At 37.2% G+C, this 21,606-nt stretch overlaps 1 protein-coding gene across 2 annotated transcripts in view; it reads left to right on the forward strand.

Annotated features, from left to right (window-relative positions):
- Positions 1-263: 263 nt before the first annotated feature.
- ATP6V1H (ATPase H+ transporting V1 subunit H) overlaps positions 264-21,606 on the forward strand; it is a gene marked incomplete at both ends in the record, with an annotated part of 123,264 nt that continues 101,921 nt past the window's right edge. For both annotated transcript variants that reach the window (XM_080693665.1, XM_080693666.1), the window contains 4 exons: positions 264-376; positions 5,246-5,348; positions 10,903-10,992; positions 20,855-20,968. In XM_080693665.1, the coding sequence (XP_080549791.1) occupies positions 264-376; positions 5,246-5,348; positions 10,903-10,992; positions 20,855-20,968 (420 nt within the window). The remainder of the gene's footprint in view (positions 377-5,245; positions 5,349-10,902; positions 10,993-20,854; positions 20,969-21,606) is intronic.

A 21,606-nucleotide genomic window follows, 5' to 3' on the forward strand; every position in this document is an offset into this window, starting at 1 on the left:
AATGATTTGCCTAAGATCACCAAACGGTGATTTTAGGCAAATCATTTAATTACTCTGAGGTTCAAGAAAGTAAATGTGAAATGTGGATTAATCCTTCTTAGCACAGTTGAATACAAGTATCAGTAATGTTGAATATATTCAATAAGTAAAACAATACGTATGATAGTAATAATAGTAGTAGTTATAAATAACCCAGTATCATGTTTTTACCTTGCATCTAAGTTGAAGGTCTGTTGAAAAGCATTCAAGATCATACAATTTAGATGACCAAAATGGATATTCGAAGTGCTGTGGATGCTGCTGTCCCAACCAACATTATTGCAGCCAAGGCCGCAGAAGTTCGAGCAAACAAAGTAAACTGGCAGTCCTATCTTCAGTAAGTATGGATTTTCAGTGAATCATGGATAATCATGTGCTTTTGTATCAGTCTTTTTCATGGTCATGCTTCTCTGAGAGAAATACTGGAAAGATACACTCTGAGGTTCAAGAAAGTAAATGTGAAATGTGGATTGATCCTTCTTAGCACAGTTGAATACAAGCATCAGTATGTTGAATATATTCAATACATTTTATTTCTTCCCCTTCTTTTGTGTATTAAGATTTATCATCCTAGTGTTTAATTAGTCTGTATTTATTTGTAAAGTAAGCATTCATTTATTCTTGACCCTATTCACTTTGTTTCATATCTGTTTATTTTGCTATAAGAGTGAGTTATTATGGAAATTCACTTCATATTTGCATGTGCATTTGAAGAACAATTGAAGAATATATAGCTTCATATATTTAGCAGTTTTTTTGTTGTAGGAGGTATATACAGTATATAAAAATGATTCTTTTATTTCTTTAATTTAGTCACTCATCAAACATTTATTGACTACATCCCAATTTTGAGGCATTTTTCTAGGTTTTGTAGCTACAAGAAGCATATAGAATACCATTCCTAAAGAGACTCATACTATATACACAGATTATTTTAGATCAATGCGTTAACTATGTTAATAGAAAGATGCCTAAGGTCTGATGGGTGACAGCTAATGCTACTTTCAGGAATTTTTTTTTCCCAAAGGGAATGACCTCTGAACTGAGTTTTAAGGTTGACTTATACTGAGCTATGAAATGAAAAGGAGAAACTTTCCAGCTGGTTGCTGTGGTGCAGGCATATGATCTCAGTACTTGGGAAGCTGAGGTAGGAGGATCATAAATTCAATTTAGCGAGGCCCTCCACAACTTAGTGAGACCCTGTTTCAAAATTAAAAATTTAAAATAAGGCTGTGAGTGTTTCTCAGAGGCAAAATGCCCCTGGGTTCAATGCCCAGTGACACACACACACACACACACACACACACACACACACACACACGAGCAACTTTCCAAGTAGAACAGACATCAAGAGCAAAGGCAGGAAGACAAAAACAGCACACTGTGTGGTAGTCATGCATGTTTTGGGGGCAGGTGGTGGGAAGGGCTGAGGCTGAGAGTCAGCCAGGGGTCCTTTTGTGAAAGTCCTGGGTGCTTGGATACTCTTGGAAGGAGTTTGGGCTTGATTTTGTAAGTCAGGACTTTTCAAGGTGATTCTTAAGCCATAAACAATGATTGACTGTAAAATCAAATAAGGAAGCTCAAGATGTAAAAATAGATGGAAATAGTTGAGGTGGAATTAAGTTCTCAGATCCCTTTTCAGACTGGCCACCATCCTCACTAGGGTTCCAAGGAGCCCAGTTTTAAAGTTATTGTTGGAGCTATTGAGGTTCCTAGCTGGGAATTAGATGATTAGATTTGCATGTTGGTTGGACTGCTCTGCCAGCAGTGTAAAGTGTGGCTTTGTGGGTAATAAGCTAAGATGAGGAGAGGCTACAGGAGTAGGTAAGGCTGTTAGAATGGCAGAATTGGATAGATTTGAGCAGTTTGGTGATTGATTTAATGTGTTGAGTGAAAGAGGGCTAGGATGACCTCTGGACTCCGACTTGAAGGAAGTGGATTATTGTGGGGCTGTTGACTGAGGATAGGAGAAGGAGAGACTTACTGATGTTTTCGTTGTTCACTGGTCTTTGTGGAATTGGTAAATCCCTTGTGAAATTAGGATTCTGAGCTGTTTCCTAATTCTTTAGTCTAGAGTGCATTTAGACTGAGGGAGAGGGAGCTTCATGTTTATAACCTAAATAGAATAATATTGTTGATCATAAAGCATTATCGGACTGGCAGAACTTTGGTGTTTGTATTTGAAACTTTCTTTAGTGATACGGAGATTTTCAGTTACTTTCTCTTCTTTTCTGCCCTATGTCTTCTGTACTTCCCACATTGTATTTGCCTCTTTCCCCAATTCTGTCCTTGACTCTGTTGCCCATTTCTTTTTCTTTTTCTCTTTCTTTTTTGCAGAACTGGGGTTTAAACCCAGGGGCATGTTACCAGCTGCCATACTCTCAGCTCCCCCTCCCATTTTAGTCCTTATTTTGGTACAGCTTCTCACTAAGTTGTGGAGGCCCTCACTAAGTAGCTGAGGCTGGCAGTGAGCCTCCCAAGTACTGGGATTACAAAGGTGCATCACCATGCTCAGCTTCTGATGCCCATTTCACAAATTTCTTCTATAAAACCCCATCAGCTCTGTATGTCTCTGTGCAAATGTTTACCAAATGTTAATTGTGTGCCTGCTGTTGAGCCTGTTAATGTAGGAACACAAATGGTATGAAATGTGCTTTCCTAAAAAGAGCTTGCGGATTGTTGGGGGTTGGCCATGTCACACGAATAATCAGTGAATCTTATCACATTATACATTGATAAAATTAACCCCATTGAGCTGGGTGTGGTGGCTCATGCTTGTAATCCCAGCATTTGGGAGGCTGAGACTGGAGGATCGCCGTTCACAGCCAGCCTCAGTGAGGCCCGGGTTCAAAATAAAGAATAAAAAATAGGGCAGGGGGTATAGCTTGGAGGTCGAATGCCCCTGGGTTCCATCCCAGACCTTAAAAACAAACAAACAAACAAACAAACAAAAAAACCCATGGAAGAGTTCTCCAGGGTTGAAAGGCCAATATGCTTTTTTTTTTTTTTTTTTTTTTTTGCGTACTAGGGATGGAATCCAGGGGCATTCTACCTTCGAGCTACACCCCCAGTCCTATTTTTTAGTCTTATTGTTTTTTGAAACAGGGTTTTACTGAGTTGCAAAGAGCCTAGCTAAGTAGCCGAGGCTGTCTGTGAACTGCCATCCTCCAGTTTCCGTCTCCCAAATGCTGGTATTACAAGCATGCACCACCATGCCCGGCTCACCAGTATGCTTTTGTTCCTCACAAATTAGCATGTTATGAACATACGGCATTAAAATGAATTTATATTTGATTAAACTTTTTATTTAACTAGACAGTACAGAAATGAGTGGGTGTGACTATGTTCTAGTCAAACTGGAATCTAGTAAAACTGTACCTTGAGGCTACAAGAGTCATACCACCCTTGCTCTTAAGTTTAAAGTCTAGTGAGGAAATGGACCTTTAAACAAATACGAAATTGTCGTGAATGTTAAAAAGGAGAAATGTATAATGTATATGTACACACATGTGTATGTGTGTGTAACAAAAAGGAAATATATAACAAGAAAGGGACAAATAATGGCCTAGAAGCATTGAAGAAGTTTTCACAGAACACATGAAAATACTCACAGGAGTTGTCCAAATAGAGAAGCTGGGCTACAGTGAAGAGAGCTTTGGACAGGGCCTGAGGCTTGGAAGGACTTGTAGGGCCTGTGGGAGGTTCAGGAAGAATGTTGTGCTTCTTCTGGTCTCCTGTCCTGTCTCCTGTCCAGTCTCCAGTGTCCTGAAGTGTCCAAGGTCTTATGATCTTTTACCAAGACAGGTCTGTATTTAGAGATTAGGAGGAGGAAGGTATTGGCTGTTGACCCATTTGAGTCCTTGATGCATGGAGAAGTTGGAAGGTCCAACAAGTTGGAAACTGAAGACAGATTGAGTGGTGATGTGTTGAATTTGTGAAAATTTGTTTCTATGTGGAAGTAGAAAGTAGTTGGTGATGACTTAGGGAAATGGAAAATGGGATTTCATTGATTTGAATCTCCATGAAGAAAAGAATTTGGGAAAGAAAAGTTTTCTAGGATTAGCCATGGGGAGAAGTGTTGAAGAATGATGTGAAGAATGTTGAAGAAGTGATGAAGGGACATTTGCAGCAGTGGGGACAAAAGCCAGGATACGGAGGGATGACTGCTGGGAGGAGGGGATCAGAATGGAGAGGTTGCTTTTTGGAGTGGAGAAAGAGAACCTTTTCTGAGTCTGGGTTGGTGGGGGGGGCTTGAGGAAATGATTGTAGAAGTTAATTGTAAGGTGATTTGGGGTGTGATGAATTCGAATGCCAAGTAAATTGTTTGCATAGGAGTAGGAATGAGGGTAAGACTTTGGATAATGCTAAGAGGTGACAGTTTATTGAGTGCTTCCTATGGGGGTAGATTGCTGTATTAACTGTCTTCTCTGAACAAATTTCATAGTACAGCTCCATAGTATAGCAGTGTGGTTATTGTTTCCATCTTGCAGATAAATTAACTCAGGTTCCACAGATGTTGCACCATTGCTAAATGGTGAAGATAAACTTTGAACTTAAGTGAGTCTGATGGGAGGGCCTGCAGGTCAGCCCTTGTACTTTACCACTGTCAAGACAAAATTGGAACAAATTGAAAGATTTAATTGGCTTTACTTGTGATTCTAGAATCAGGTAGTACTTCCTTCCATAAAATAGAACAAATATTATGAAGTGCTGGGCAAAAGAGGTTGGTTTTTATTAGAGAAATGCTGAAGAAAGAAGAGACAAATGACAAAAATCTGGTTGGCCATTTCAAGATCACTTTCCTTGTAAGTTACGAACAGAAAGCCTGAACACTAGAGAAATAACTGAGTTGTTAATGTCAGGTTACTTTTTCTGGCAAGGATTAAACAGGTAACTTCCTTATCATGCCCTGTAAAACTGGCCTGCTTGAGAAATTTGGCTGTTATCTCTCTTGATTTCTGAAGGTTAAATAACAAGTTATTTTGATTTTGGTGATGTGGATGTTTAGTATGAGTGACTCTATTTTCATTTCTGCTCAGTCTGTTGAGACCCAGAGCAGGAGCCTAGACCAAAACAATGGCCTCCTAGTAATGTTTATTAAACAGTACCAAGGAGAGGAGAAAGGCTAGGAATTTCTCTGTCATTAGCTAATTCACAGTGGTTATTCAACTCTTACTGAACAAAACAACTTATTCTTACTTTCTAGGGGGCAGATGATTTCTGCTGAAGATTGCGAATTTATTCAAAGATTTGAAATGAAAAGAAGTCCTGAAGAGAAGCAGGAGATGCTTCAAACCGAGGGCAGCCAGGTGACCCATCTGTGCATTTTCTCTGGGCACTTATTTCTCCATGCCACTAAAAGTTTTAGAAAAAGGCTGGAGGCATAGCTCAGTGGTAGAGTACTGAAGGTCTTTGTTTCAACTTCCAATAAAAAAAGAAAATTCTAAAAATATCTTAATGAGTATGTGATATTACATTGGCGGTATATACTATCTATCTATAGCTATAGCTACAGCTACTTTTATTTTGTAATGCTAGGGATTGAACCCAGGGCTTTGTGCATACCAGACAAGTGCTCTGCCACTGAGCCACACCCCAGCCTTTCGTCGTAATTTGATTAAAATTCTTTTACTGGGAAGCATTTTAAGTCATTTCTACTTTTTCTTGTTAATATCAGAGAATATATTAAGTATATTTACATCTCTACCCTTTTCTGCATATTTGAATACCTTCTTGGAATAGATTTCTAAAAGGGAAGTTACTATTATAAAGTATATGAAATTTTAAAACTTGCTTAACTTTTTTTGTGTGATACTGGAGGTTGAACAATGGAACATTCTACCTTGGAGCTATACTTCCAGCCTTTTTTTAATGTTTTGTTTTGAAACAGGGTCTTGCTAGGTTGCTAAGAGTTTCACTGAATTGCTGAGGCCAGTCTTGAACCTGTGATCCTCCTGTCTCAGTCTCTTAAATATATTGGGATTATAGGCATACACCACCATGCTCAGCTTCTTGCTTAACTTTTTTTTTTTTTTTTGTGGCACTGGGGATTGAACCCAGAGGTATTCTACCTCAGCTAAATTCCCAGCCCAGTTTTATTTCTTTTGGAAATAGGGTCTCACTAAGTTGGGGAGGGCCTCAGTAAGTAGCTGAGGCTGACCATGAATGTGTGATCCTGTTGTCTCAGCTTCTCAAGTACTGGGATTGCAGGTATATGTGCCACCATGCCCTGCTAGAAAAGCACTGTATTTATTTTTTATTTTTATATATTTTTGGTGGTTCTAGAGATTAAAGCCAAAAACATTCTACCTCTAAGCTACCCCTCCAGCCCTATTTATTTTATTTTTATTTGGAAACAGGGTCTCAATAGATTGATCAGAGTCTCACTACTTGCTGAGGCTGTCCTTGAACCTGTGTTCCTCCTGTCTCAGCCTCATAAGTACAGGGATTGCACGTGTGTGCCACCACGCCAGGCTTTAGAAAAGTGTTTCTGATTTGAAGTTTGCCCTGTGTTTTGGCAGGACTTTGTCACCATCTTACCTATTGCTACATGCACCAACCACCATGTGGAGCCATTTAGATAGAAACTCTGGGATCTATACTCAACATTAGCTAAAAGTCTATCTGAATAGAACCTGATTTTGGGCAGGAACTTTTTCTTGGTACGGTGGGTCACATGGTACCTCTTCCAAGAGATATGTCTACTGGACCCTCAGAACGTGATTATTTATTTATTTATTTATTTATTTATTTATTTATTTATTTGGTACCAGGGATTGAACTCAGGGCATTTCTACCTCTGAGCTACACTTGTAGCCCCCCTCCCCTTTTTTTAGTACTGGGGATGGAACCCAGGGGCATTCTACCTCTGAGCTACACCCCCAGCCCCATTTTTCTTTAATCTTTACTTTGAAACAGGGTCTCACTAAGTTGCAGAGGGCCTCACTAAGTTGCAGAGGGCTTCACTAAGTAGCTGAGGCTGGCTACAAACCTGCAATCCTCCTGTCTTAGCCTCCCAAGAACTGGGATTATAAATGTGCACCACCACACCTGGCTCACTAGTAATGTTTGAATTGTCTAGTATAATTAAAATATTTGAGTTTATAAGTTAAAAGGCATATCTCATTATTTTGAATACATGAAATTGGCTTTATTTCTCATTGATTTATTACATTTTTGTGTCTCTGTTGAACTTTTTTGGGGTCCTTTTAATCTATAAGATTTCTGTACCTTTTCACTTTATGCCTCTTTTTGTGGTCTTGGGGATTGAACTCAGGGCTCAGTGCTAAGCATGCATTGTACCATTAAACTACATTCCCACATTCTCAGTCCCTTATATAATCTTTTTTTTTTTTTTTTTTCCTAGGTCTGGGGATGTAACCCAGGGGAATTCGACCTCCAAGCTACACTCCCTGCCCTATTTTTTATTCTTTAATTTGAAACAGGGTTTCACTAAGTTGTGGAGGGCCTCACTAAGTAGCTGAGGCTGTCCATGAACTGTAATCCTCTGGTTTCAGCCTCCCGAATGCTGGGATTACAAGCATGTGCCACCATGCCCGGCTCCTTATATAGTCTTTTTACAAAGGAAAAAAACCCTATCAACATTTGCCATAATTGTAGCAAATGTAGCTTTTCTTATTTATTTTCTTTGAATTTTTTTGGGTATTTTTGTATGTGATAGTTTAAAATGTTTTTATAGTTCAAGTCTGTCTGTCTGTCTCTCAATCTCAGTCACTTTTTGTGGTGCTGGGGTTGGAACCTAGAGCCTAGCCTATGTTGGCAGGCCTACCACTGAGCTACATCCCTACACCCCCAACTTTTTAATGAAAAAAAAAAAAGTTATTTTAATGCTCACGTGCGCGCTCTCTCTCTCTCTCTCTCTCTCTCTCTCTCTCTCTCTCTATATATATATATATATATATATATAATATACAATATGTATAATATGTATATTTAAATATTTGTATATTTATACAATATATATAGTACATAGTATATATATTTGTGGTGTTGGGAATTGAATTCAGGAGCATTTTGCCTCTGAACTACATGTGCCCTAGCCCTTACGAAATTTTTGTTTTGTTTTGTTTTGAAACAAGGTCTTGGTATGTTGCTGAGAGCCTTGTTAAGTTGCTGAGGCTGATCTTGAACCTGTGATCCTCCTGTTTCAGCTGCCCAATTACTGGGTTTACTAGCATGCATAACCATGTCTGACTCTTATTGCTAAGGCTGGCCTTGACCTTGTGATCCTCCTGCCTACGCCCTTGAGGAGCTGAGTATTACAGGCGTGTACTATTATGCCCAACTTTACCTTCTGTTGTGATACATGTTATTTATAGAAAACTAATAAAATACTATTATGCAAAGAGAAGAATATAGGTATTGTTACTCTACCTAATATTCTTCTGTTCAAGATGGACATGTGTGAACACTGTAGTGTTTCCTTATTACCTATACACTTAATAATACAAATCTAAGGGTTTTTTTTTTTTGTGGTACTGGAGATGGAACCCTTCTCGGGCTACACTCCCAGACCTATTTTATATTTTATTTGGAAACAGGGTCTCTTAAGCCAGCGAGGCTGGCTTCAAACCAGCGTGATCCTCCTGTCTCTGCCTCCCAAACATGGGGCTTACAAGTGTGTGCCACCACGCCCAGCCAAATCTAAGGTTTTTACAGAAATGGGATGATAGAAGTACATGTTTTTGTTTTTTTCTTTTAGCTAAATATATTTGCTCCCCCCATATTTTCAGTGGTTCCTATGTGGCTTTTAAAAATAATTGTGTAGTTTTCCATTTAATGGATAAATTGTTACGTTCTAAACCAGTTCTCTACATATTTTGGTTACTTGTGTATTTTCTTTTTCTCTGTTATACATGATCTTAAGATGAATGGTCTTTTTATTTTTTTTTTGTGGTTGGTAATTGAACCTGGAGTCTCACACACACTAGGCAAGTACTCTACCATTGAGCTATACTCTAGCCCTTGAGGTGAACATTTTTGTTGCCTTGTAGTAAATTCTAGAAATGTGATGGCTGATCAAATAATTTTAATGCTTATGACAGTTTTGATATGCATCATAAAGATGCCTTCTTGATAGATTGTACCAGTTTGTAATTGCCTGAGCAATATCTGAGCATGCCAGATTTCTGCTTCAGCACTCTTGGTCTAACCATTTATATTTTGGTAACTTTATCAGGTAAAAATAGTATTCTAATGTAATGTTGCTCTACATTTTTAAATGCTTTTTAGCCTCTTGTGTCTCCATATTGACTCCCTCTGCATTTTTTTACATGCTTTTCTTTAGAAATGTTTATATTTGTTGATTTTTCAGATTCCTTTATGTGTTAAATGTACCAGCTTTGTGTATGCCTTATTTTTTCAGCTTGTTCATTGAATTGGTTTATGAGGCCTTTGGCCTGTTTCAGGTTTCAATGCAATTAAACGTATTCCTCTTTTCTTTTGTGATGTGTGCTGTTGGTGTCATCCTTTGAAAAGCTCCCTCACCCCTAGTGCATAATGCATTGGAAGGGACATTTCATTCAATGTTAATTACACACATGCATAATTAGTCAAATATAAAAATAATGAGTTAAATATAAAAATATGTACAAATTACACATTTTTACAGCACGGCCTTTATTGTTGCTGCTTGCTACATTGATGGTTTATTGAATGAATGTTACTAGAAAGATTTTCCAAAGTATGACTCTAAACTTATTACTGAATTGTGTTACATATAGAAATTCATAACTTTTTGGGTAATATAGAAGATTTTATAAAATAATTTTAATTGTGCCTTATTTAGCTTATATGTTGAGTTTAAAACCTAGCCTCCAGGCCGGGCATGGTGGCGCATGCTTGTAATCCCCGCGCTTGGGAGGCAGAGACAGGAGGATCGCGCAGGTTCGAAGCCAGCTGCACTGGCGTAAGAGACCCTGTTTCAAAAATATAAAAAAATAGGTCTGAGAATGTAGCCCGGAGGTAGAAGGGCTTCCAGGAACCCCAGTACCACCAAACCAAACCAAACCAAACAAAAAAACCTAGCCTCCAAATGATATGTAGCTGGGCATGGTGGCGCACATTTGTAATCCCAGCATTCGGGAGGCTGAGACCAGAGGATCGAGGTTCGAGGACAGCCTCAGCTACTTATGCCCTCCGCAATTTAGTGAGATCCGGTTTCAAAATAAAGAATAAAAAAATAGGGCAGAGGGTGTAGCTAGGAGGTCAAATGCCCCTGTGTTCCATCTCCAGACCTGCAAAAAAAAAAAAAAAAAAATGTAATCTCACTGCTCATTATATTTTCTTATGTATGGTTCTGGTTGGATGAAAGCCCATATACAACCTGCTCTGATTCTCACAAGAGTCATGGGAAAATTGGTGGGTAGCCTGTTGTTGGTTCCAGTTTTTATTGAATTTCAGAGAGATTGCCCTATAATTGATATATGGTAGGATGGGGAAAAATATAATGGGTGTGGTGTCACCTATAATCCCAGTGACTCAGGAGGCTGAGACAGGAGGATCACAAGTTCAAGTCCAGCTTGGACAACTTTGAGATTTTGTCTTAAAATAGAATAAAAAAGGCTGTGATATAGCTCAGTGATAGAGCACTTGACTGCCATGAACAAGGCCCTGGAATCAGTCCCCAGTACTGAAAAAAAAAAAAAAATGATGCAAATCATAGCAAAGTCCTCCCATACTTTACATAACAGTATTATTGAAGGGCATACATGTTTCTATTTTTCTTTTAGCAAAAAGCATTTGAATCCTGTTTTTGAAAGAGAAATAATCTTTTACTGAAGTTCCTTTAAAATGATGTTTAAAAATGAAAATGATAATTTACATTAATTTCATTTTTCCTAGTGTGCCAAAACATTTATAAATCTGATGACTCATATCTCCAAAGAACAGACAGTGCAGTACATACTAACGATGGTTGATGACATGTTACAGGTTGGTATACTCTTTCCTTCCTATCTTTGCTGACTTCATCTCTCTTTCTCTCTCTTATACTTCACAGTGATAGTGTCTCTATAAAGTTTCATTTATAGCATGGATTTTCTTCTAGAGCATAATAATACATTTTTCTTAATCCTGTGAGTTATAATTTTCTAATGGTGCTAAAGATGGAAATGTTCACACACAAGCTATTTTTGTTGTTTTTCAGAATATCAAGTAATCAGTACTTTTTTTTTTTTTGCGGTACTGGGAATGGAACCTAGGGGCATTGTACCCCTGAGCTACACCCCCAGCCCTATTTTTTTAGTCTTTTTATTTTTGAAACAGGGTTTCACTGAGTTGCGAAGGGCCTCGCTAAGTAGCTGAGGCAGTTTGCGAACTGTGATCCTCCAGTCTCAGCCTCCCAAATGCTGGGATTACAAGTGTGCGTCACCATGCCTGGCATAATACATATTTTTTGTTGAGGTACTTCAGAGGTTTCCATTGACTACCAACAAAGTCTGTGAATCACATGAGACTTTCTGGATGCTGTGTATTAACAGATGACATGGCTCCTTTTTCAGTCAAAGGATTTTGATTGCTCCTGTGTTCAGGGCAGTGTCAGACACAGTGATTGGGGGTGGGGTAGGGGGACCAGTACTTTTGTTCCTTTTGAGGACAGTTTTGTCAATCATTTGCAACTTTTAATGTTGCACCAAGCTTCTGTTTATTGTTTTAGTCGCCTCTGAATGCAGAGGGCCTATTCATAATTTTGTATTTGTTACCAGACTATAATCTAGGCTTACATTGTTGGTATGCAGAACAGGTCTAATGCAATAGGCTCTTCATCTGTTGAGTTCAGTGCCTGTCTGCATGTCTCAAGAGACTTAAAAGTGTCAGATTATTAGGGAGCTTTGTTCTGTCAGATTTACAAGAAAAACAACAATAAGAACAACAACAAAACAACAACAAAAAATTATCAATGGCCTACTTCATGGCATGCATTCTGCACTCTGGCCATTATTGGGAATACATAAATTAGGAAAAATGGTGCTGTCTTTCTGCGGACACTGTGTTCTTTGCAAGAAGGTTGTGATTTTAAAATGTGAAGAAGGACTAATTTCAGTCCTGGGTCGATGTAGGCCTGTCTGATAGGATCCTGTCTCTTCAAAACTTAAGAAAACAGCAGAGCCAGGTATGGTGGCACACACTTGTAGTCCCAGTACTTGGGAGGATTAGACAGGAGGATTGCAGGTTCATGGCCAGCCTCAACTACTTAGTGAAGCTCTCCTCAACTTAGTGAGACCTGGTTTCAAAATTAAGAATAAAAAATAGGGCTGGGTGTATATCTCAGAGATAGAATGCTCCTGGGTTCAATCCACAGTTCCACAAGCAAAAAAGAAAAACAGGAATGTTCTGTCTGTTTTGGTTGCCATAGTCATTTCATGGGATATACTTTGAGTCAGGGAGCTGTGAGTGGGCAGGTAGCCTGTGGTGATTTATATTTATATTGTTTCTATATTCCATCTCCATGGGTGATATTGATACAAACACACACATCATTCCTTGTTACACACACATTGATAAGTTTAAAAATGAATTCACACGGATTCATTTGCAGCTCACACCATAGGGTTTATTCTGTTCTTTTTTCTGTTGTTACTCTTTTGTGCTAGTTATATGGTATGCTCTTCTCAGTATATTTACTCATTTATTTACTCATAACATATGAAAAGTAGTTGGAGAGATGCCACTCCATACATCTGTGAAACATACGCTTTTTGCCTAGAGTCGAGTATTTGCAGGTATTTGTCTTAAACTGGAGTCATGTAGTCAGAGTATTGTATTGATTTTTTTTAGAGACATTAGAAATACTCTTAGATTCATTTATTTCTGTTTGTAGATCTACTTCAGCTTTCCCCCCAATCTTTGTGTATTTTATTATTTTATAGTACGTAAATCATTGACTTGCTTCCAGAACATCAAAACAGTATAGGAAGTTGTACTCAGAAGTGTCATTAACCTCATTCCATCCCTCCTACCCCATTCTCGTTTCTTGTAGGTGGCCAATATAATTTTTTCTGGTTTATCTTTTTTTTTGTTTTGCAAAAATAGATTCATGTATATTTTCTTATTTACTCCTCTTTATTAATATAAAAATACGTACTGGGTGTAGTCTCTTGTGTTTTTGCTTATTTTGTTTAATAAACTATGCCAGAAATGCTTATGGTAAGTTCCTAGAGATCTCCAATATTCTGTTTTTTCAGTTGCACTATACCCTAATAATGGATGGGCTGTAGTTTACATAATAAGCCTCCTGTGTAGTGGCATTGAGGTTGGTTCCAATATTTTGTAATCAGAAATGACCTTGTGTCAGTGTATTTCATACTGTCAGGAGCATACTTCATGACAAATTTTCATAAATATCATTGCTGGGTAAAACTGAACTCTGTAATTTTGTAAAGGTACTGCCCACGGTTGCACTTTGCATTTCCACCAGTAGTGTGTGCTTCCCTGCAACCCTGACAGCAAGGGCATCATCAGTTTGTTACATTTTTTCCAGTTGCATCTTTCCCTGCTCTTAAAGGTACCTTTTATCCCCCCTTCCCAATTATCTGTGTCTTTGCTCATTTTATTTTTTTCTGATAGAGTTTAGGTCTCTACCCACCAATTTTAAGATTTTTTTCATACACCTAATGGCTATATCTGTTGTATATAGTACAGATATTTCCCTCTAGTTTGTCACTTAACTTTCAACTTTGCTTAAGGCATATTTGTATGGTTAAAAAAATTAATTTTGCTATGTAGTCCAATTTATCAAAAATTTCAAAATATGGATTTTGAGACATAGTTGGAAAGCTTTTCCTTACACCTGATTTTGGTGGAATTCATTCAAATTTTTTAATACTTGTTTAGTTTCAGTTTTTGTACTTAGATACTTGATTCATTTAGAGCTGGTTCTTCTGTATGTATATAATTTTATGTTTTCCAGTGACCATTCAATTATCATGTCACCGGTTATTAAAGTGTCTGTTTTTTGCTATAGTGGTTGGAGATGCTGTCTTTGACATTAAACCTCCTGAAGAAGTTTAATAATAGATAAATACTAGATAATAAACCTTGGTCTTTCTATCTGTCTGTCTGTCTATCTATCTATCTATCTATCTCTCTATCTGTCTATCTATTTTGGTACTGGAGATTGAATTGGCATTCTGCCTCAGAGCTACATCTCCAGGCCTGGGATGGGGACTAGATACATTACTGAGACTGTGAACCTGTGGTCCTCCTGTCTCAACTTCCCAAGTACTGGAATTAAAGGCATGTGCCATCACACCTGGCCCTAGGTTTATTTTTGGATTTGTTTTGATCTTGTGGAATGCCTGTGTGTTAATGCCCCAATACCACCCAGTTTTAATTATAGAGGATCTATTGGCTAGTCCTTTTGTAGTTTTTTTTTTCATTATTTTTCCAACCATTTTGTTATATGAAATTGAACAATAGTTTATCTGGATACATGAAATAGATTGTTGGCTTTTTTTTTTGTGTGGTACTGGGGTTCCTGGAAACCCTTCTACCTCTGGGCTACACTCCCAGACACCTATTATTTATATATTTTTTTTGAAGCAGGGTCTCTTAAGCCAGCGAGGCTATTTTCGATCCTGCGCAATCCTCCTGTCTCTGCCTCTCAAGTGTGGGGATTACAAGCATGAGCAATGCCTGGCTTTTTTTATTTTTTTGTGGTACTAGTGATTGAACCTAGGGACATTCTACTTCCAAGCTATACCCCCATACCTTTTTTTTTAAAATTGTTGCTACTTGTTTTTGAAACAGAGTCTTACTAGGTTCATGAGAGTTTGTCTGAGTTGCTAAGGCTTGTCTGAAACTTGCAATCCTTCTTTTTCAGCCTCCTACTGAGATTATAGGTGTGTGCCATCACACACACCTGTTGGTATTTTTACTGAGTTGCCTTAAGTTTATAAATTAACTTTAGGAGAAATGACATCTTTATGATACTGAATTTTTGTATGCAGGAACAAGGGATGTCTGCCCATATGTTTTAGTATATATTTATGTCTTCAGGAGTGTTAAGTTTCTCACATAAAGGTTTTTGCACAGTTTTTATTAAGTTTATGCTTAGTAGTTTATCTTCCTTACTGTTTTCATAAACATCTCTTTTGTTCTGTCACTGAAGTGATTTGTTTATATATATAAAACCTATATATCTCTATTTTATAATTTGTACCTTAGTGAATTATTTTATTTGAACAACTATGATATATAAAGGTACAGTCTGCAAAGGGAGATAATGTTACTTATTTTCTAGTTTTTAATTTTTGTGGTACTGGGCCAGAACCCAGGGACATTCTACCTCCAAGCTACACCCCTAGCCCTGTTTTTTATTCTTTATTTTGAAACAGGTCTCACTGAGCTGCAAAGGTCTTCACTATGTAGCTGAGGCTGTCTGTGAACCTGGATCCTCCTGTCTCAGCCTTTTAAATGCTGGGATTACAAGTATGCACCACCATGCCCGACTTATTTTCCAGTTCTTATCTGTCTAACTTATCATTCTTTTCTGATTGTGTTGGCTGATGTCTCCAATGTGGTGTTAAATAGAAGTAGTGGGCATCTTGTTCTTTATTTGGTAGAAATGTTTCTAATGTTGCTTTGTATTTAGATTTTGCCTCTTGGACTAAAATAAATATATAGATAAAAACTTTATTATTTTTAAAAATATTTCTGCTCTCTGAAATTTACTAATGCTTTATTAACTAGTACATTATCAATTTTTAAATGTACTGGTTGTACTTGAGAAGGTCTTTTTTTTTTTTTTTTACGGCACTGGGGATTGAATCCAGGGACATTCTACCTCTGAGATACACCCCCAGCCCCATTTTTTTAATTCTTCATTTTGAAACAGGGTCTCACTAAGTTGCAGAGGGCCTCATTAAGTAGCTGAGGCAGGCTGCAAACCAGGATCCTCCTGTCTCAGCCTCCCAAGTACTGGGATTACAAGCATGCACCACCACACCCTGCTTGGGAAGGTCTATGTTTTATGGAGTATGAAGTTGAAGTATATTCATATAATATACCTTATTGATTATGTTATTAATTAGGACATAAGTCTTCTATTTCTTAATGTTTGTCCTTTTTCTGTCTGTTTAATCTTGTACTCAGAGTGAAATGTTAAAATCTATTTTATAAATATATCTTTGTTTTTTTTTGGGGGGAACTGGGGATTTAATTCAGGGGCATTCTACCTTTGAGCCTTATTTTTCTTTCTTAATTTTGAAACAGGGTCTCACTAAGTTGTGGAGAGCCTCACTAAATAGCTGTAAACCCATGATCCTCCAGTCTCAGCCTCCCAAGTACTGGGTTTAAAAGCATGTGCTACCACACCTGGGTTATAAATGAATTTTTGACTATTTTTTGCTAGTATTTTCTGTAGGTTCTAGCTTATAAAGGTGGATGCAGTACTATTTGGTGCTTGCTATTCATTACTGTTACATCTTCACTGAATTGTTGCATTCAGCATTACATAGTATCTTTCTTGTTATACTTAAGAGTGGAATGTAAGCCTTAATGCATCAGCACCCCATGGTTTCTTATGGATTCTACTTGCCTGTATATCTTCACCTATTCCTCCCTACTTTTGGTGAATATTTTGTTTTAGGTGCATTTCTTATGTAAAGTATAGACATGGGTCTTGCTTTGAACACCCTTTTCTTTTGATAGGTGAGTTTTGTGGTCTACACGTTCAAATATATTACTAAAAAGTTCGCTCTCAAATCTGTACTGTATTATGTTATCAGTACTGTGTGCATTATGTTAAATTTATGGTTTTATTCTTTATGTGATAGGCATTTTGTTTATGCTTCTTATTTTTGTGGTATTGGGGATTGAAACCAAGGGCATTCTACTTCTGAGCTATATCCCCAGCGTTATTTTAGTTTTTCTTTTTTTGAAACAGGGTCTTACTAGGTTGCTGAGGCTGATCTTGAACCTGCGATCCTTTTGTCTTAGCTTCCAAATATGGGATTACAGGCATGCACCACATGTCCAGCTTAACAAGCACTTATTACTTAGCATTTAGGAGAACTTCTACTTTTTTTTACTCATGCTTTAAAAATGATGGTAATCTCTTTTATTTATAATGTTCTTCATCTTTTTTCCTTTCCTTTTTGGCTTTAGGATTAAATCCAGGTCCTCATACATGCTAAGCATGTGCTGTGCCACTGATCTTTCTCCCCAGATCCTGTCATTTTGTTTTTTATTTTTTTTTATCAGTGCATTATAATCATACCTCTTGATGAAGTTCAAGGTGATAGAGGCATACAGCATTAATAGAGCCCTCCCCCAGGTCTTACCCTTTCCCCTCCCTCTCCCCTCCTTTCTGTGCTTAGAACAGTGATTGACTTTGACAAGTTTGTATATGTACAAATGGAATTTTATTCAGTCATAAAGAAGAACAAAATTATGTCATTTGTAGGGAAATGGAGAACATTATGCTAAGTGAGATTAGTCCTGTCATTTTTTTTTTTTTTTGGTGGTACTGGGGTTTCTGGAAGCCCTTCTACCTCTGGGCTACATTCCCAGACCTATTTTTATATTTTTATTTGGAAACAGGGTCTCTTAAGCCAGCACGGCTGGCTTCGAACCAGTGCGATCCTCCTGTCTCTGCCTCCCAAGCGCGGGGATTACAAGCGTGCGCCACGCCCGGCTAGTCCTGTCATTTTTAATAGCATCTTGATTTGCAACAATCAGTGACCTTACTCTTGTTTTCTTCTTTCACTTTTGTATTTTTTCTTTGTCAGAACATGTAACATTTATACATTATTATTATATACTTATTCCTGCCTTTTTATTTTTTTATATTGAATTTCTTATTCAAGTTTTCCATGGGATTGCTTGATTAGATGAAGCTCATCTGCTAATAGATTCCTCAGGAAAGTGTTGAGGGTATAGTATTCTCTCTATCATCCAAATTTTTTTCTATAGTTTTTATATAGGACAGCTTAACTGGTAATTCTGTGACTTTTGAGTTTGTTCTCTCTTAAGCACCTTGTGATTTAGATTTAGTTTTTTTTTTTTTTTTTGGTGTCTCTGTGTTGCCCAGTCTGGCTTTGAACTCTTAGATTCAAGTGATTCTTCTGTGGGGATTAAGAAGGTATATGCCTCTGGATCTGGCTCTAGTTTTAATTATTGTTATTATTATTTTTTTGTGGTGAGGGTGGAACCCAGGGACTTTTCTACCTCTGGGCTACACTTCCAGACCTATTTTATACTTTACTTGGAAACAGGGTCTCACTAAGTTGCTGAAAGCCTCACTAAGTAGCCTAGGCTAGCTTTGAACCTGTGTGATCCTCCTGTCTCACCCTACCAAGTGCTGGGATTACAAGTGTGTGCCACCACATCAGCTTCTAGTTTTAATTTTTGAGACTGTTTTGTCCTTTTCATTCCATTCTAAATTTAATCAATGTTGCTTTTTATTTTCTTATTTTAGGGGTAAACATATTTTTTTTTTGGTTTTGCATTTGTAATTCAAATTGGTTTTCATTTCCCTAAATGCTTGAGGATATTTGGCTTGGTTTGGAATGATATGTTACAGTTTTTCTTTGTTTCTTGTTTGTTTTCTGGGAGAGGAATTCTATCACCTGAGATACTTTGTGCCTTCTGGTTTCTACTTTGTCTTTTTTTTCTTCCTTGGTTTGAGACTTGAATTCAGTGCCTTGCTCATACTTTACCACTTTACCATTGAGCTACATGCTCGGCCCTTTAAATTTTTTTTTTTTTTTATGTTTTAAGATAAAGCCTCATTAAGTTGCCCAGGCTGATGTTCTCTTTGGGAGCACATACACTAAAGATGGAATGATACAGAGAAGATTAACATGGCCCCTGAGCAAGAATGACAAACAAATTCGTGATTAACAAGTCACCCAAGCTGTCCTAAAACTTGAGATCTTTGTGCTTTAGCCTCCCAAAAAGCTGGGATTATAGGCATTTGCCACAATGCCCAGCTCTCTCCTGGTTTCTTATGGTAGATTTGTATATACTCAGATTACTTTCATCTGCTTATGTCATGTATTTTGGGTGAGCAACCTCATTTTGTCAAGTGAGACAGTTTCTTTCAAGGATGGTTTTCTCTTGTTCTTATTAATTTTTTTAAATTTCATTTTGTCTTGAAGGACGCTAATTTTTTTTATTTTTTATCATTCAATCTCCTAAAGATGCTTCTCTTTTTATTTTATTCTCTCCCCAAAGTGATATTTCTATGACCATGACCTGCTTTTTATAGTCAGGCTCTGGTCTGCCAGGCGTCATTTATTATCTGCTTCAGAATTATGGTATGTTTTATTTTCTGATCAATTTTTAGGACCTCTTCTTGTGCCTGTGTCTTTCCTTTTACACACATTTTCCAGATACACCTTAACAGTCACAAAATTTTGAAGTGGGTGTGAGACATAGCTTTGCTGGGATTTGGTTTTATTTTTTATAAACAATCAGAAATGTGTATTGTTTTTGCAGGATATGAGTTTTATTTGCTCTTTTTGTTGTCCTGTATTTATGAAGGACCAGGGAGCTGTTATTATCTTCAGCCATCATGCAATACATTTTGTTTAAAAAAATATTTTTGTAGTGCTGAGTATCATCCCTGCTTTTGCCTATGCTAGCCAGGCCTTCTGCCACTGAGACACAATTCAGTCTTATCACTTGATATATTTCAATGATTGGTTTCATTTGTAAAATTTTAGTTACATTAATAAATCTGCACATTTTTTCATTTGATTTCTTGTATTATTAAAAATATAATTAAGAATTACTTTTCTATTCCTCATTTCAATTTTATTATTTCTGAATAGAATACTTTTGTATAGAATTGCTTATTTTTTCTCACATTTAACTTATATTCATTTTGAGGATTCATTTGTTTTCTGTGCCTGATGGGAAGGATTTTATTCTTGTTCTCTTAAAGGCTTATAACCTGGATTTCTTTCAAGAGTGAAGTCATGATGACTTACCTGAATTTTAGTCATTATCATAACTTTTAACTATTCTATTATTTTAAACTGCAATGAGTCATTGCTTAAGGAGATGATAATTTATTCCTCAAGAGGTAATCATTAGCATAGATCAGTATTAAAAGTATATTTAAAATAATTGTTGATATTACTGTTTATGTTGCTATTTGTTTTACAAAATATGTCACAACTATATTTGCACGATGAACTAGGAGGTGTATTTCAGCCTTTGATATGCAGAGAAAAATTTAGTAGATGTTTGCATGATTTGAACTAGTTTACTCTTAACGTAAATTTAATATCCATCTGCTAGTGTGATATGCTGCTTTTGTTCTATCTGTCCTGAGTTTTCTGTCATGATATGCTGGAAATATTTATTCAGTTCTGTTTCTATTGCCTTTTGTGGAAAGTTTGAGGAACTTCCTGCTGGTCTTCAAGGCTGTCCTGCTCCCTCCTGATTTCTCTTTCCTTTGTTGGCAGCCAGGATGATACTTTGGTGTCAGTAAAGGTGTCAGGACTATGTTGGAAGCAGCAGGTCAAAGGTACAGGTTGAGAAGAAATGTAACATAGTCCCACACCTTGTGATTTAAAGTAATCCCAATTATTAAAGGTAATTTTGTTTGTAAAGTGTCTGTTCCAAACACCATTCACACCCTCTGTTTTATAATAATAATAATAGGAATAATAATAATGATGATGATGATGATGATGATGTTAGACAAAATTATGTACGTACATGGGAGAGGAGAAGAACCCACACTAATGGGACATAAGATGAAAGGTTGAGAAGCAGTGCACAGTTGCTACACTCTGGAGTAAAATTCATTTGGATTAGTGATACATCTTCTTTTATGTTTTAGGAACATCACCAGCGAGTCAGCATTTTCTTTGACTATGCGAAGCGTAGCAAGAACACGGCTTGGCCCTACTTTCTGCCAATGTTGAATCGCCAGGACCCCTTTACTGTCCATATGGTAAATTATGAGTGATTACAAAGGTTTTTTAAATATGTGTATATATATATGCTATAAGGAAGAAATTTAAATATGTATATATATGCTATTAGAAAGAAATTTACTTACTTTTTTGTGTGATAGAAGTTTTTTAAATTTTTTAATTGGTGCATTATATTTATACATCATATTGGGGTAAAAAACTTGTGTGTACATACATGTACACATCGCCGATTTAGCCCCTACCCAGTTCCCACCCCATTCCCTGCCCATCCCTTCTTCCCTTGCTTGGCTTAGTGGTTGACTGCGATATGTTTAAGTACATTGTGTGTTTTAGAGAATTTCCTTCTTCCTCCCTCCCATCTCCTAATTTAGGTTGTCTTGTTTCCTCCCCTATAGGATTTCCTTTTTCATCTTAGAGTTCCTCCTATGACCCAATTCTCCCTAACTCTCACATATTAGGGAAAGCATCTGATTTCTTATTTTTTGTGACTGACTAATCTCACTTAGCATAATGTCCTCCAGTTCCATCCATTTCCCTGAAAATGATGTAATTGAGTTTTTTTAATGGCTGAGTAAAATTCCATTGTGTACATATCCCACAGTTTTGTAATCCATTCATCTGTTGATGGACATCTTGGCTGGTTCCATAGTTTGGC

Source organism: Muscardinus avellanarius (assembly GCF_963383645.1).
Source record: "Muscardinus avellanarius genome assembly, chromosome: 4".
Lineage (NCBI taxonomy): Eukaryota > Metazoa > Chordata > Mammalia > Rodentia > Gliridae > Muscardinus > Muscardinus avellanarius.